At 38.5% G+C, this 17,753-nt stretch overlaps 1 protein-coding gene across 1 annotated transcript; it reads right to left on the bottom strand.

The window, feature by feature from the left end:
• Positions 1–84: 84 nt before the first annotated feature.
• il1rl2 (interleukin 1 receptor-like 2) lies at positions 85–17,622 on the bottom strand. Its single transcript, XM_088011092.1, has 12 exons — positions 17,385–17,622; positions 16,910–16,985; positions 10,106–10,316; positions 9,799–9,967; positions 7,781–7,955; positions 6,882–6,950; positions 6,595–6,721; positions 5,338–5,477; positions 5,052–5,204; positions 3,697–3,861; positions 3,273–3,461; positions 85–1,238 (listed from the first exon to the last, which is right to left on the bottom strand). The coding sequence occupies exons 1-12, from the start codon at positions 17,478–17,480 to the stop codon at positions 1,045–1,047; spliced, it is 1,764 nt and encodes a 587-aa protein (XP_087867218.1). The 5' UTR covers positions 17,481–17,622; the 3' UTR covers positions 85–1,044.
• Positions 17,623–17,753: the final 131 nt, after the last annotated feature.

The following is a 17,753-nucleotide window of genomic DNA, read 5'->3' as shown; positions in this document are numbered from 1 at the left end:
TCTTTCACCCACAGCGATGCTCAACTCTTACATTACAAAACTGATCTGACATTCAAAGACACAATATTAAATCCATCAAGCCAGTGGTTTTAATGTTTTTTTAATTTAAAATCAAATACTTAGCAACACTTTATTTGACGAGATGCGCATAAGACTGACATAACACCTGTTATGAACATGAAGGAGTCTTTATGAATGTCTATGTCAATGAAGTGTCATTTGGTAAATAATGATACTTTTAATGCAAAGTTGCTCTAAAAGTTGCATTGGAAGTCCATTAAAAATGCCAACTTTGCATTAAAGTGTCAATATTTACAAAATAATGCAAAGTTGGGGCTTTTAACAGACTTTTAATCCAAGTCTGATTTGTTATCAAAGTTATGCAAGATGTGTGTAATGTGTACAACTTGGTATAATCTCTTGACAACAAAAATAATACTATTTATGTCTGAAAACCCTCCAGTGTGGCTGAAATTAAAAAATTCTGCAAGGAAGAGTGAGTCAGATTTCCCTCGTAGTGATGTTAAGACTGATTGATGGCTATCAGAAATGCTTATTGGCATTTATCACCAATAAGGGGGCATTTACTGCTTCTCACACGGACAGGTTGCAACAGCTGACATGCTGTTAATTGTACAAATGTTCCATTATAATTTTTACTGTTCGCTTTGATTTGTGAAGAGGAAATCAAATCTCTGGTCTGCATTGGCATCCAAACCTCCAGTTTGGGAACAAGTACAGCAAAAGCTTTCATGGAGGCTCAGCTCTACGAACTGAATCAACGCTCTGTTGTCACAATGAGCGTTCAAGAAATCTGAGATGCTTCAAAACAACACCAAAGACAAGAAAAGTAACACAGCTCGGCTCAGAAAAGGTCCTTTACTTTATAAAAGTATACGTTATCTGAAATAAATAATCCACGTGGCGACTCAAACGTTTAGTCCCCGCTTGTGGACGACTTCAGAAGACAGACTTCTGAAAACTGAAGCTTCTGATGGATGCCATCTTTAAACCTTCCAGGTAAATCAAAGTACGTTCACCGCTTCAAGCGATACTCTGCGGCCTCCTTGCAGGTACAGCAGGCATGTGACAGCGCAGGCTCTTCCAAAAGTTTCTTTTCAGGTACATCTGAGTCAGTTTGTTGGTTTCAGCAAATGAGTTTTTCCACTCCAGAGCTCCTTGTGTCCGTTTGATGTAGCGCAGTGACTCCGGCAGCTGACTGTAATCGACCGGACCGTCTGGCAAGAGAGAACAGGAGAGGCGACTGCATGAGAGGTGATGCGTTAAAGTGTTTTTATGCACTTTTAAAAGGCTTTCAATTTCCCTTTGGTTTAGATTTTACCTCCAAGTGAAAAGGTTTAGGAAAAATTCAAGTTAACTTGGTAAAACCTGAATGAAGAGGCTTAGAACTCTCTAAAAACATAAACCGCACGTCGCTTCATTCGTTATCTCAGGATCTTACACAGGAACTAGAGATGCTTGGCTTCAAGCTTTGAGAGAAATTATCTGATTCTTCTCAAGCCGTGAGATAAAACAACAGTTTCTTGCTTTGAGAACATTTTGGTCTAATGAAGTTTGCTGAAGTTTTAACAACATGCTGCGCTCAGACTGGAGTCTGATCAGTGAGAAACTCGAAAATCCTAGATTTTTTTTTTTTTTTTTACCAACGGTGAAGGCATCACAGTAAGCCAGGCCGGGGTGAGATTGACAGCATTTCAAAAGTCAAAACATGGAGCCTGACCAGAGTCACTTTGTGTCTTTCTCTCCCCTGCATGGAACATAACAGATGTGGGAAGCAGCTTTTTTAAGTCTTAAAAGACCAGGTAAGGAATTACCCTCTATTAATGTGGGCAAAAAGTGCCAACAGTGAAACCTCTACTGATTACTAATGTATGATGAAAAGCCAATTATTTAAGAGAAAATGTTCCTTCTTTGTCTTGCGATGGAGAGCTTCTTGTCATTTGTGGCGTGAACGGTTACTGAAGTGCAGATTAGAGTTCGGTCTTATCTCAACGCCACAGGGAGTTAAAGTCATGTCGCAATCTGACTCAACCGTACGCGAGTGGAAACTTAGAAAATTTTACTTTATTGCAGCAACTTGTTGAAGAGGCTAAATCATTAGTTTCTTCTTTTTTATATGCACACTGCAAAATAAATAAATAAATAAATAAAAAATTACAAAGTATTTTTGATCTAGTTTCTATTGCAAATATCTTAGCACACTTGCAGTAAGACAAATCTAACTTTTTGGCAGCCTATAGAAACTTGTTTTAAGTCAATAATTCCTCCATATTAATGAAAATGTACTAGTTCCACTGGCAGATAATTTCACTCATAGCGACATATTTTTCCCATAAGCGAAATAATCTGAAAGTTTAAATAGTTTTTCATCAGCATTATGAAAATATTGATTTAAAATAAACTCCTATACATTGCTGAAAAGTTACTTGGAAGTCAGTTTAGTTTTATTTCAAATGCACTAAAACATTTGCACTAGAAATAATTGGTATAATTTTGCAGTGTTTTCATCCTTCTGACTTAAGCTGCACTTCAGATGTCTCACTAGGACCTGATCATGAATATCAAAAGAAATAGTTTAGTGAACATCTGTCTTGTTTTGTGACAGACAAACACAGAATTGGTTGTGTCTCTCAGCTGAGCAGAAACAGCTTTTATGCGTTTCTGAGTCTTACTCACAGATTTTTTTGGCAAAATCACAACAATCTGAGGGCGGGAGAGGGCAGACGGACTGGCATACCGGGGGAATTCCCCAGTGGGCCTGGTGGCCTGTGGATGAGCTGTCGCCTTCACCCTGGACTCATGCAGTTTCCTCTTGTTTTACACGATGCCTCAAACTACAAAACGTTTTATGATGATGTGTGGCAGTCACACAGTGTACAGGGTGAGAGAGCTGCTGGTATTTGTGTTGAGTGGGAGGGGAGGGGCTACGGACGCAGCAGCGCAGCCAACACTCTGTCAGCATTGAGCAATGAGTACATGAGGATGATTGACAGCGCTAAGACCATCCTCCTGGCTCTGATTTTGTTATTTTTGGTCGGGAGTTGTGCATTTCTTCATACGACAATAGTCTGAAATAATGTCTGAAGCTCACGGAGGAGGTGAAGATGGAGGTTTTCACAGATCATCAGTCTCTCATGTCACACTGTCACAACATAGTGACAGCTTTAACAAACATGCAAAACAAAAATAAAAATGGCATACTGCAGATTTAACGTTCACAAAACTCAAGTGAGAAGACTCTTGGCCCTTACCGACTTCCACCAGAATGACTTTAGGGTCGTTTCGCATCAAGGCGTCGTGAAGGCCCACTTTCTGCTCATACGTGTGCAGGCTGTGATTCTCCCAGAACTGCACCGTCTCCTTTGATTTGCCAGCAGACGACAACACGATAAGCAGTCGGCGGCACTGGCGCACCGCAGCGGAGATGACGTCATGGACCGCTGTAAGACATTTAAGACAAGAAACGCAAGTCGTGACTAAGTGATTACACCCAGACACTGCGAACGGAAAACCGTTCGTGTGCAGCGCGTGGCAACAGCTGTCGTAGTTTTGTGGTTGCAATCGCACAAAACGGGAGATTTTGGAAGAAGCTGCGCTTTTAAAAGGAAGTGTTCAGACAGGTTGTTACTAGAAAGCTCTCCTTTCCCATGACGTGGTATTTTTGTGGTTCCTGACCTTCTCCAGGGCGGTCGTCCCGACCTCTGATGAACAGGGAGTAGCCGTGTTTCTGCTCCAGCTCCTCTGGCAGGAGCCGCAGGGTAAAGCAGGCCACGCCGTCCAAACCCAGCATGGCCGACTGACTGACACTCACGTAGGCGTCGTAAAGCTTCCCATCTGGAACTGTTGGAACAACGAGTGATCGTTGTCAAGTTGAATGTTATTTTTGCTGCAGCTGTGCAATAAAAACAAACTGTTTCTTCTCACTGAATGACATTAAATCTCTTTCCTGTTTTACCAAGATATCCTCTCAAGGGATTTGAAACCATGTTTCCAAGAATCTGGTCATTTGGACCATGTCACGTCTTTGACCCTCGATGTGACCCCATGAGTGGCGATTCCCTGATTTCCATTAAAGCAGCGTACACCCTTTATCTAACACTCATAACAATTACAGTAGAACAGAAACATTAAGCATATAGATCCCCCATTTCATTTGCCCTCTGTTAAAATTAATATTTTATTTATTTTCTGTAACTTCTGTTTGTTCTCTATTTTTTATTTATCCACCTTCTTCGATATGAAAATATTTTCTGTGCTTTTTTGTGTGCTTTGTTTTTATCTCTGGCTTTTGTTTTGTATTGATTTGTGTTTATTACTCAAATTGCCGTTTCATGTCTTTACTTGAATGTCTGTATATGGTGTTCATTGTTGTGCTAAAAGTTAGAAATAAATCATGATTTTAAAAAAAGGATTGCCAAAAGTAATTTATATTCCCTGAATGCCAGACTGATAAGAGATATATTTTTCAGTTCCTTCTAATCCAGAAGTTTAGATTTGTTCCTTTTAATATTTGTCTGAATTGCCTTTTAAACTCTACGACTCGGGTCAGCTGGGATTGCAGGGATTTTGGCCCATTCCTCCTTCTGACACAGCTGCTGTAATCAAGTTGGGTTTGTATCTCACACTCACCTTTTCCACTCTGCCCGATAAATTTCCACTGTAGTGAGATCAAGGCTTTATGATGGCCACTTAAAACGTTGACTTTGTTGCAGCTAAGCAACTTTGTAACTAATTTTGGAAGACCCATCGGTGCCCAACCCTTAGCTCCAATGCTGTGAGGTAAACCATCAAGAGTCCTCTGGGCTTTCGCAAATTGTTTAAGAACTTAATATTCTTAATGTCTGATCTCGAATAAGGTGGCAATGGAATATCCTATGATAATTCTGCCATTTAGCAAGTAAATATGGTTTTGTTCAGCCTAACTGACTTAAAGAAAAGGGAAAGTTTAGTCCAACAGTGAGAAGAGATGGCTATATGTCTTTTTATACAGCGTATGTAAAAATCTGTATGATACAAGACGAACTGCTCACCTTGTTTAGAAAACAATGTCTTAAGTGCCCTGTATGCTAAGAAGAGGTTGACTTTACAGATGAGGAAGAAGGCCGTCAGGATCAGGATGGTAAAGAGGGCCGAGAGCCAGAGAGACACAATCATGTAGAACGTGTTGTGTTCAGTTGGGTCAGCTGAGGAAACAAGGCAGACAAACACAAACGGCTACTCAACATGAAGCGTGTAAACAAGAGTCAACAGGTTTTCTGGTTAGACCGGACACCGAGCGATCACTTTAATGCATCCGAGACGTTTGGAGCAAAATACCTTCTTGGAGCCGGGCCTCCCCGACCTTCTCTTCAGCCGGGCTTGAGATGTGGCAATTGATGGGGATGTTCAGGAACTCGTTTCGAACTGTAGCGATGGACAGAGTGGACTGACCAAATACTTTGCCTCTTTCATGGACACTAGAAAAGACAGTAAAAAAATCTGTCATTTAAAAATATGAACCCTAATAGACACTTATTACAAATCTGCTTCTTAAACTGCCGTGACCAGTACGCTTGAAGCATGTTTTGTACAACAGGTTTTGTCTTTTAAGACGTAAAGTAGTAGGGGCAAGTAGTTTTCATTCACCCCTGTTGTGTATATTGTGTGTATTTGGGAATATAAAAGGTAAAATTGGAGACATTTTCAGTTGTGGCAGGATTTTTAAACAAACTGATCATCTGACGATGAAAACTGAATGTTGAAAAATATTAGGAACCAAATCAATCAAAAAAGTGGACAAGGCTGTGATCATTCGGAGCCTTTTCAAGCAATTATCATGGCCAGGCGAGTAAATCTTCATCAGCGCAGACAGAAAGTCGGCATACCTCAGCATGAGGTTAAATTATATTATTACTGGGTTGTTGCTGTAACATCTAAGCAACACTTGTGTAAATTCCTGATATATGGTGGCTTACAAAGGTACTCATACCCCTACAACTTTTCCAAATTTTGTCACATAGCAGCCACAAATCAAAATATAACGTATATAAAGATAATTTTCTTTCTACTTCACAATTGTGTACCACTTTCTGTTGGTTCTTCACACTAAAATCCAATTAAATATATTCATGTTTGTGGCAATAGTGTGACAAAATATGGAAAGGTTCAAGGGGTATGAACCCCCTTTGCAAGGCACTGTATAGTATTAACTTTGACATTCATGATGCAGAAATTTTTGGCATGGGTAAAAACTCTGGGACAACCAGGTTTACCCTGAGATCAAATGACATTAAGCAGACATGGTATTATGTTGTTTACTAAAGCTGCTTATGTTTCTTTGCCTTTGAGATACAAGACAAGTTGCAGTAGTGTGACTGCTGCACATGGGAAATGTTCCTGCTGCTTTTCTTTTGACTTGTTTAAGAGCCTCGTGTTTATTTCATCTCATTATCTAACGATGGCGAGTAGATTGACTCGTGACGAATAAAACAACGATTGTCCCCTGGGTCTTCAACATTTCTTCTTCTTTTGCCAACAGCCCCATCCAGGTCAACAAATTTAACCACAACAACATGATAAGACGGAGAGACTCACAATTTCCAGGACTCGGCAAGCCCGCTGATGTCGCTAGCGTATGTCCCGTTGATGATCCAGTACATGGCAATCTCTTCGTCCTCACTGAAGCCGGTGTAGGCCTTACAGTGCAGCTCTGCTCTCTTGCCTGGTTGTCAAGTAAAGTGGCAAACAAACCAAGCAGAAAGTGAATGACAAATCTGCTTTCCCACCAAATCATGGAAGCAAAAACTCAACAAAATAAGGGATGCACAGAACAAAGAGATAAAAACAATAAAGCTAGAAATCAGAATGCTTTGTTTACTTACCCACTTCCACTATGACCACCTCGTTTTTGGGCCTCACAACATGAATCTCTGGAAAGAGATCTGGAGTACCTACAACCACATAAATTTGAAAATGATATCAGGGAACAGAAAAAAAGAGCACAACACTTTATATACAAATACAAGAGTATTTATGCTGTTGCAGCAAAGACAGATATCAGGATTTGGTGAAAACATGAGGGAGTTGTGAAACTAACCCTAACCCTAACCCAAAACAAATGAAAAACTGGAAACATTACAGGAGCTGGTGGGATTTCTGCCAACCCTTTGTGTGTCCTACATGGAACAATGGCCGCCTCTGTCTGTATGTCAGTACTGTTTTGTCCGTCTGTCTGGGCTAAGGAGTCGAGTTACATGTCAGAAATCTTTACTTCCTTAGAAGAAACTCAAGCTGGAACTGTGACTGGCATCAAAAGCACAAAATCATCCACAAAAAGAATGCTGAAACACGATGGCTACTTCATTTTTGGGGGTTTCCTTTTCTTTGGAAGTGGAGTTTATGTTGACGTGGCGGTAACAAATTAGTCCCAAATACTAGTCAGTTACTTTTGAGCGTTTGATTTTGACATCAAAGTGTTCACTTAAATCAAACAGCAATGGATTGTTGCTAAGCACATTTCATGCTTTGAAGGCCTTCAGACCTGAATCTGAAGGAACGTCTGTTGGGCCGTTTGAGGAGAGCTGGGATTCAAAAATCTGTTCTCACAATCTGATCAATTTGAAGAATGTATTAGAGATAAGCAGATGTTGTCCAGTCAAGATATGGGGTGCAAACAGACCTTTTACGAAATAAGACCGAGTTCTGAAATTAATTCAAAAAAGCTATTTGTATATCACAAAAATCCTCCACTTTAACTGTCCAAAGTTGAGATATACTGTACCGTTTTTGACAGTCATCTGGACGCTGCGTGCTGCGGTGTAATTCCGGCCGTCTACAGTAACGTCTATGTGACACGTGTATTTTCCTGCATCTGCCTCCGAAACCTCCGCCAGCCTCATTAAGCCGTTTGTGTTCAGAGAGATGGACTCTCCATCCGGCTGCACCTGCTGACAGTCCTGTGTACAAACAAATAAAATGAATTCTTTGTTTCTTTTCTTTTTTAGGGGGGGAAAGGCGGGGATTGACGACAAATTAAATCATTTTTAATTTTTTTACTGTTTGCAAAAATGATTTAGAGTTGAAAATCACAAAGGAACATTTATCTCAGCAGAAATGTGCTCTTATAAGACTGACAAAGTAGTAATTTTGAGAGAGTAGTCATTGTTTTTCTAGTTGATTTTCTAAGCTGAGATGATTCTGATTGCTGCACACAGCATGTAAAACACTGACTGCTCCAAAGATACAACTTAATAAAAAAAATAAGAAATTATAAAAAAAAAAAAAAATATATATATATATATATATATATATATATATATATATATATATATATATATATATATATATATATATATATATGCATATATATATATATATAACCCCAAGCAAATTTTTGAGAGAGCACACAAAAAAGTTTTTAAACGATGAAATATTTTACTAGGCAAAAACTTTAGCAACATATTATGGTCGTCTAAAGAAATTTAACAAAGTTATTGAGCGTTATCAGGCTGGAAAGGGTCACAATGCTTTAAGACTTCAGTCATTCACGCCAAGAAGACTCAACCAGGATAAGTCGTCATTACAGGATTTGCCTCAGTTATGGTAAATGTTCCTGATAGAACCATAAGAAAGAGACAGGGAATAAACATAAGACTAGGCCTGTCGCGATCACCAGCGACAATCTTAGATCGGCCAACGATCTAAGATTGTCATAAGGGGAAAATAGGGGCAAAAAATCGTGCAGTATGAACTACTGCATTAGGTAGTCGGATGTGCCCATCTTCTCTATTTAAATCTAGTGATTATTGAAGGGCAATATAGTATACAGATTTCATAATCTGCACTCTTTTGGTTGAATGCAGTATTTATTTCAACTTTGGCTTCATGTTGTTTAGTTTTTATTTAAGTATGTTTTTTGTTAATGGAGACTGAGAATCCATTTTATTTTTGTTTGTTTTGTTTATTTAGGTTATCAGTTCCAGTGTTATGTGTTCTTTTGAAAATAAAGTGTATCTATCTATGGCAGGAAATCAGTGTCAAAAGGTCTTGAAACAATATTATCGTTTATCACAATAATTTTTTAGACAATTAATCGCTCAGTAAAATTTGTTATCGTGTCAGGCCTACATAAGACCAATAAGTTACGCACTCTGGCAAGCTGGTCTTAATGGAAGAGTGGTGGGAAGGAAGCTATTAATGAGGGCAAGCCTGAAGAGGTGTTGTTTCCAGTCTGCTATAAGCCATGAAGGGAACACAGCCAATATCTTACAGTGAAATGTGGCAGCAGCGTTGAGCGTATGACAAAAACAGATAAATAAATACAAGTTAGCGGCTACAAAGACTTGAGAGAGGATCACCCTACTGAAGAGATAAAAGCCCTAAACGTTGCTAAGAACAACGGACAAAATTTTCAGGATGTAGATGTGCGTTTCATTGAAAAAATATTTTGGAAATACTTGTAAATTTGTGGCTGTAATGTAACAAAATGTGTAACTTCTGCATAACTGTACTGTATGTACACGTTGCTTGTTTAGGCAGATGCATTGTACAAGGTATGCCAAAAGGGGGCAGTGTTGTTAAGTCAGGAACCATCAGACATGACGGGGAAAAAAACCCACAAATCACAGCTTTGCTTTCAGCCGCAGTTATGAAACAACTTTCAGCTTTAAATGTTTACTGATAACAAATATTTATGTTCATTTCCTAATGCGTTCTTTGTCATTGATAACTACTTACAAAGCCAGTGATGTGTGACCATTTTATAAAAGAAAAACTATTTACTAGACAAAAAAAAAAAACCTTCGTCCATCGTATTTTCCTTGGGAGATTCAGTCTGAAGATCTCTTTCTGTTTGCACTGAAGAAATTCACCAGTTTCCTTTGTAGCCACAATCTCTTCACTTGGATCAGGGCAGTTTGACCCGGACACTGAAACTCTAAATCGTCTTTTTGATGGTTTCGTTTTATTCCTGCAGAAAAAGAAAAAGAAAACACTTAAAATACTCCAGAGAAAAGCTCAATATAGTCTGTAGAGCTTATTTCTTATAGGATTTTCACGACAGTACAGGATAAACGTAAAGACATATATGTGCAGGATGTTGTCTGACCTTTTTTCACAGATGTAGCTTCCACTATGAGTCATCTGCACGGGTAGAAACCACAGCGACCCGTTTCTGACCTCCACCCCAGCGGGGAGGCTCTCATCGCCCCCGTCTCTTCTGCTCCACTTTATCTCGGAATGAGCGCCAGCAATCGGGCAACTCAGCAGAAACAAGTGACCAGCACTCACGTGGTAGGTGTCTGCTTCCCCCTGGTGGTCTGAAAGAGGCATTGCACAGAAAAAAAAAGTCAAAGGTCACCGAGTGCTGCCTGAATAATAATAATAATAATAATAATAATAATAATAATAATAATAATAATAATAATAATAATAATAATAATAATAACGATAATAATGATAATAATAATAATAATAATAATAATAATAATAATAATAATAATAATAATAATAATAATAATTCGAGCTGATTGTGACCGTTTTTGTATTAAGGGTCCAGTAACATCTTCACTGTATTTTTTTTTTTATTTTACAAAATTTACAGCAGGTAAAGTGTTCAAATAAGCCTGAATCTGTTGCAAAATCAATCAAAAGAGGAGCATGAAAATAGCTCTGAAAATTCAACACAAGCTACTAAAATGCCACTTTATTCCATCCGTAAATATGCAATACTTGATTAAGCAACACAAGCAGAGAGCTTCCAGGTCCTGGATTAAGTGTAAACCTGCCATGAAATGTCAACTGTGCAGAACATCATATCATCAATGTGGCACTGTTTACTTTAACACGAAATGTCATGTTTCCAAAATGGATGAAAAATTACAAAATGACATACAGAGGAAAAACAAACATATTATTCATGGCCACTTTTCTATGGGGAACTTTATTGTTTTTGCTGCCTAGAAATGACAGCAAAGCAATGTCCAAATCTGACAAACACAATCTCTGACAAAAGGAACAAAAGCACAAAAAAAAAGAAAGAAAACATACAAAAAAGAAAGAGAAAATGACCAAACAACTCACAAGACGCGCAGATGACCCGTATTAAACAGATAAAGAAGAAATTGCACAACAAATGTAAAAGTGTTTTTTCCCCATTAACTATTGGGCTTTATGTTTACTGTGAATCTCTTTTGGAAGTTGCAGAATTGTAGAGTCTGACTAGTGACCAAAACAAACACAAAAAAACTGCAATCAGACAAAAACAATTTGCATCCTACATTTATCTGATACGTTAAATATAGAAAGTCTATCTGTCATTGTTAAAACGAGACCTGGGAAAATACATTTTTGATGCAACATGCATCCTGAACAACTACCAAATGCAGGAGAAAATATGAGAAATAAATAGACTTTAATGATCTGTTGTGCACTCTACAGTTAATTCTTTGTGATTTTGGTACAGCTGTAGACCTGCTGAGTCTCTCCAATTATATGTTAACACTTTTATGTTCATTTAGTTTGCAGACACCTACACATGCATACTGCACTCATGTACAACTTTAAACTTCTCATCTGACTGATTGTAACCCTGTTGTTGCATCCTCTTGATTGCACAACTCTGTACGTGACCTACAGATGTTCTCAAAACAGCAAGAAAAAAAAACCTGTTATAACACCAACACAACAGTTGCACTGCAGCGACCGACTGCTGAAACCAAGCAGACATTGTGTAGCAAAAAGAGTGCGCATTACTCAGATCTGATCATAATATTAATATGAACTGATCATGTCATGTTTTGTTGAAGTTGACCTATATGCAGAGAGGCAGAGGTCGAGTGGATGCTGGAGGTTTTAATCGTAAAGTGATGATTATACAAAACTTAAAAGCAGCCAGATGAACCACAAGCAGGAAAAAAACAGGAAGTGGGAAAATGAGGCGCATATTGGAGGAATTTAATGGAAGAATCCAGCAAGGAGTGACTGAGAATGTGTATGTATATAAACAGTACATATATATTAATTACTGAACAAGGAAGAGATGGCTGATTAGAAACGGGTTGCAGGTGCAAGAGGAGAGAGAGAGAGAAAGTGGCCAGGGGGCGAGGGAGAGCACACAAACTGGGTAACTAATCAAGCCGTCACAAAAAGCCAGACATAAGGAACCTAGTAAAACTAAAGTAACTAAAGGACTGAACTAAGGCAAATCAGAAGCTGATCTAACACTAAAGAATAACTAAACATAGTTAAACTGGAGTAACTAGGAAAGAAGTGCAGCAAAGGAAAATCGAAACACGGAGGATCTAATGAAAGAATAGAAACTAAAGAAGACAGAAATAATGAACAAACCTAAAAACAATTCAGACCCTCACAAACAATTTCTTAAATCGTCCTACACTCCCATCCTCCTTTATGAAAGCAAGTCAAACATGTTTTATTCTGGATTTTTGTTTTTTTTTTACATTAACTTTGCTGCCTAATAATATTTACAAGAGCTGCCAACAAATCTACATGATTTCTTGTCTTATTTATTTATATTGTAAATTAGAAATCATATGTAATGAACACAGTAAGTCATAGCTGCCCACTTATTCTTTACATTTCCTCAAACTTATGCGCTTCTGTTGCAGTGCTATTAATTTTTCTGTTTGTTATACGTTGGATCATATTATTATCACTTTTCCTTGACTGTTTCCGGACCAGGAAACGTTACTTCATTTTCAGCATTTTTGGCTGCAACCTACAGAGAGCTCTACTCATCTGAAAGTCTTAAACAGAACCGTTTGTTTGGGAAAATGTTTTTTTTGTTTTTGCACAACTTATGCAAAGCTGCCTTTTGTCACAGCACAGTCTTCCTGTGTGAACAATCTCCATTTTTTCGTGCCGTGCTGACGTCTTTCTTGCTTCCTGTAGAGCGCCAGGAGGGCGATTCTGAAGTCTGCGCCTCATTTGCTCATCGGTGGAGGCAGCATGAGAGAACTATACTGGCTGGTATCTATACTGGTTATACTGAATCTATACTGGTTGATTCAGTATAGATTTTAATGTTTAATGAGTTTAAAACAAAAGAAAAAAAGAAGAAATCATTTGAAGGCGGATGGAACATTCGCATCACAGTTTATGAGTTAAGTCTCAATATGTTGACACCTTTGCAGGAAGGTGTTTCTAATGGACTGAGAGTTTGGCAGCAGGTGCAACACTTGTGTGGGTGGGTGTGGGGCCAAGTGATGTAAGAAATGATATTATACTCGTGGAAATGACACACAGAAATTGATGTGGCTTTAACACCTCACCAAAGAACTCACTCACTAATGTAAGAATATGCTTCTTTTTTTTTTTCTGGGATTTCAAGTATTAGTACAAACGCGATTGTTTATTATTACGACGTAAATCACACAAACGTCTAGAAAAGCCACAGAGGCTACGTCATTGGCACTTGTTGCCTGAATGTCACCTTGCTGATCCGCAGCTCCTGACTCAACAAACACAACAAAACACCCACATCCTCGACAAAGCTGGTATAACCTGACCCATAAGAAACATGAGCTGAATACATGTATAACCGCTGATCTGGTTAGACAGGTTGATGCATCGATTAGTTTTGAAGCATCTTGCTAAAATGATCTGTTGTGACTATAGAATAACTTAGTTAGGGTTTGATAAAATACGGGGGTTTCTAACTCCAAGAAAACAAGTTAAAAATGTATTTTTGTTTGTTTGTTTGTTTTATTTTAACAGCTACATTAAAGGTCTTTATGAATCCCATAACGTGTTTCAAGTGGGTCGAATGTGAAATCATTCAGCTAAATTCTGAACAACCAATGGATGTAAAATTTTGAACTGGAGATGGTAAGGCACAAAAACCACCAACATAGTCCTACAATTTAACTCCAGTTTGTCCATCACTAAGTTCAGGGTCACTTTCCATTCAAGGTGGAGCAATAAAGAAAGAAAGAAGAAAAAAAAATCCTTTTGGGGTTTAGTTTTGGTCCACCTCAAGTCATCCCTCCCTCCCAGATCAACCATATCAAAAACCCACCAATGTTCAACACATTTTGTTTTGTTTTGTGTGTATTTACTATGAAATACTGCAGAAATGTCAGAAACTGTCATGTGGTGTGTGGTTGGTGGTGAGGAGACGACGCAGGGAACCCAGGTATGGTGAAGATGAAGATTTAATGAAGGCTCAAAACAGTCCAACAGGCAGCACGGCAGAGAGATAGGCACACAGCCAAATACCGGTAGCAACTGATACACAGGACTGGAAACGAGAGCTAACGCTATCCAGGACTTAACAGTTCAACTGGAGCGAACACAAAACCTAAGACAAACTTAGACAAGGACCTGAGAGCTACGCTATCCAGGACTTAACAGTTCTACTGGGGTGAACACTAGACCTGAGACAAACGACACTGACTACGACAATACACACGACGAGGATCCGACGAGGAACACAGACAACAGGTGGGATTAAATACAGACGGGGTAATCAAGGGAATGAGACACACCAGGGAAACAATCAACGGGGAAGACGCAGAGACAGACTCAGGGAACAGGACTACACAGAAACTCCAAAATAAACACGGAACATGACAGAAACCTGTCGAAATATGAAATATGCAATGGGGACTCATTATTAGATTTTGATATGCTCTAGATTTTGCACACAATTATTTTTTTGTTATTTTCCAGAAAGCATAACTTTTAAGTTAAAAGTGTTCGCACCCCTCATAAAACGCCACCAATAAATACCTTCCACTTTACATTCACATAAAAGTGTCCCATAAAATTTAACTGGAAAACAACTGAGATGGAAAATAAGATAAATGAATAATGTGCAATAACCTGATTGTTGTCAGCTAAAGTTCACATCTTTAAATGAAGCACTTAGATAAAGACTTATTGAGTTTCAGCTTGTAGTCTCAGTAAGTGAGACCCCAGTTTTGATTTGCCAAGTGAGCTTTAGTTTTGCACTCTGGCCACGCCACAACTTTCATTTTCCTCTTGTGAGCTCAGACTTTTGACCTTTCTTTACAATCGAATCACTCTCCTGGTAGAAACCATGTTCTTTTTGTCACTTCTTTGACAAAACGAACATGATGCTACAAAGCAGTCTGTTTCACGTTGCGTCAAATCCTACAGACCACGACACGTCCGTCCACATGGATTTGGAGGATATTTTTCTGTCTTGTTTGGAAAGTGTAGATTGAGATTTTAAGTCATTGTTCTTATTCCAGACATGGAGAACAATAGGGTTGTTGTCACACAGTCAGCTCTTTAGAGTTGCTTTCATTTTCTTTGCAGCTTCACTCAACAGTTTGTTTCTCGAAACCTTTAAGTTTACCACATGTTGCCTTGTTTCTTCTACAACTTGTTGATATCGTAGATGACTGTGTTTATTGTGCCATTTCACAAATATAAAGCCCTTTTTTATTTTTTTTCCTAACTTATACATATGTAAACTGAGATCCATTGGAGCTGTTGCCAAACGCATGTAATCAATGACTTCAGCTAAAACAAATTTTGAAATTAGAAAAAGATATGAAATTCAGACAAAATGTTATTTCTGCTTGACCATACTTATTAATTTACGTTAGGCATAAGAATGAGTGCTGAAATGAATAAGTCTGAGCAGGATTGGTTTAAAAGTGTCTGTTTCCACTCCTGAAGGTTTTCTACGTGTTTCAGTTGAACTGAACGGTGAGTCACATTAAAAGCAGAAAAGGGATTTCAAAAACTATTTATGTTTAATTTTTCAAAACAGGGAACACTTTTCCAAAGTGTGTTTTTTTTCTACGTGCAGAGAAAACGACCTGAAAATGAACAGATTGTCATTGGAGAGCAGTAGGAGAAAGTAGCAGAGTGACAAAACGTCCTCAACATGTCCTGCAGCGGCCTGAGCCTTTAGCTGTTAGCTACTGAGATAAATCAGGATAACACCAGTTAGAGGAAAGTGTAGTTTTAACCCTCATCTAAAGAGCATGGACAGAAACGTCAAGCTGTTTACATAGCGGAGGAATCTGATAACTCCGATTCTACTTTTTAAAAGTCTAAGAACAGATAAACCGGCCGTCTAAAAGCGATGTGCTCTGTTATCAGAATCAGCTTTATTGGCCAAATCTGCGCACACAAACCAATAATTTGACTTAACTCTGAATGTTCGTGTATAGTGGGAAATTAAAAAAAGAATAATTTTAATATACATAAGAATAGTCACAGTGTTTCCACATGAGGTAGAATTAGTGTAGAAACGCATAGTGTTGGTTACGATTCACCCTGATTCACTGTCATCCTTTAAAGCCTTAATGATTAACTAGAGCTGATGATTCTCGGGGCTCTACGGAGATTTAAAGAAAAAAAACAACATATTTTGTTCTCTTCAAAAGCGTAAAAGTAGAGAGTAAAAGTTAATTTTTTTTAAACTATGTTCTTCTGATAAACTCACTTGCTGAAGATCCGATTTGTTGAAATAACATAAAAATTTTAATGTGAGGAAGCGATTTCTGAATGACCTGTTTAACTGGTTTAGAAGAAACCACAGATGTTTTGCTCACATGAAACCTTTCTGTCTTCCTGAGACTTTTAGTCTTTTATGATTAAAACTTGTGCTGCTGGTTTATTATTTAGCCAACAAAACCATCTTCGATGCTTTAAGTCTCTTACAGTTTTGACATTTTGCTCTTTGTAATCATCTATAAAAAAAAAAAACTATTGTTTTTTTCCAACCTCTACTGAAACTGAAATCAGTTAGATTTCACAGAATCAGCGAATCCTTTGATCCAAACAACTGTGTTACATTTTACCACATTTTAGCTCTACAGAGACACAGCCTGGCTCTACAAGTCACCCCAGTGTCAAAAGCCATTGTCTTAGTGTGAATGATCCCTCCGGTGGTGTGGTGATCGGTACTCACTGTGACCCTCAGCCAACGCCAGAGACAGGAGTCCAGTTAGGAAGCAGATCCAGCCGCCGGCCGCCATTGTTCTCGCCTGCGGGAGCGTAACAGGTCAGATTCATTAAACTCCTGAGCGTCTCCTCCGACGGGGCTCATTTTCTGAGCCAACTTGTTACTCCACTCTGCAATTGGACAGTGCTTCTTAACACATTTCCTGGCAAGGTCATTCAGACACCCACTGCTGTTGTTAGGGAAGTGAGAGATTTTGGTTGCGCAGATCGCACAAGGAAGTCAGAGCTGAAACACTCCCAGTGAAAAAGTCCAAGGAAGTTCCACACACTGGCTTTTCTATTTGGAAAAGTTATGAAAAAGACCAACAAAAAACCTGACTGTCATTAAAAAACAAAACAAAAAAAAAAAAACAAGGATGACTGTCTTTAAATGAGCAGCAGAATGTGAAAGAAGTTGCTTCTACTTTTAAGTTCTAACTTACCAATTTAAATGTAGACAAACTTCTGGTTACTTGCACCAGTCCTGTTCTCTGGGCTGCTGGGTTTTCCATGCTGCTGCATTTGGTGTTTTGTCTCATAACCCCTACTTGAAGTTTCCTCTCAGCTTAAAAAAAACACAAACACCCCACACTCTGCAGTACAGGTGAAGTGTAATGATTCACCGAGAGTCAAGCAGGGTTTTGGTTGTATGCAAATGTAGATGTAGGTCATTTGACCTCAAAGTTCACATATGAAGTTTTAGAAAGTGTATGCCGTAACAAACAAGAACTGATGAACCAGTTGAACCAGTTGGTTAAGAAAGAAGGTTGTCTCTCAAACCTGTGATTTGTCGGTCTAAACATGAGGACTTT

The sequence above is a fragment of the Poecilia mexicana genome, unplaced genomic scaffold (assembly GCF_051168715.1).
Source record: "Poecilia mexicana isolate PSO_F unplaced genomic scaffold, ASM5116871v1 scaffold_2, whole genome shotgun sequence".
Taxonomy (NCBI): Eukaryota; Metazoa; Chordata; class Actinopteri; order Cyprinodontiformes; family Poeciliidae; genus Poecilia; species Poecilia mexicana.
The sequence above is the reverse complement of the archived record's forward strand: the minus strand, read 5'-3'. Positions and strand labels throughout refer to the sequence as shown.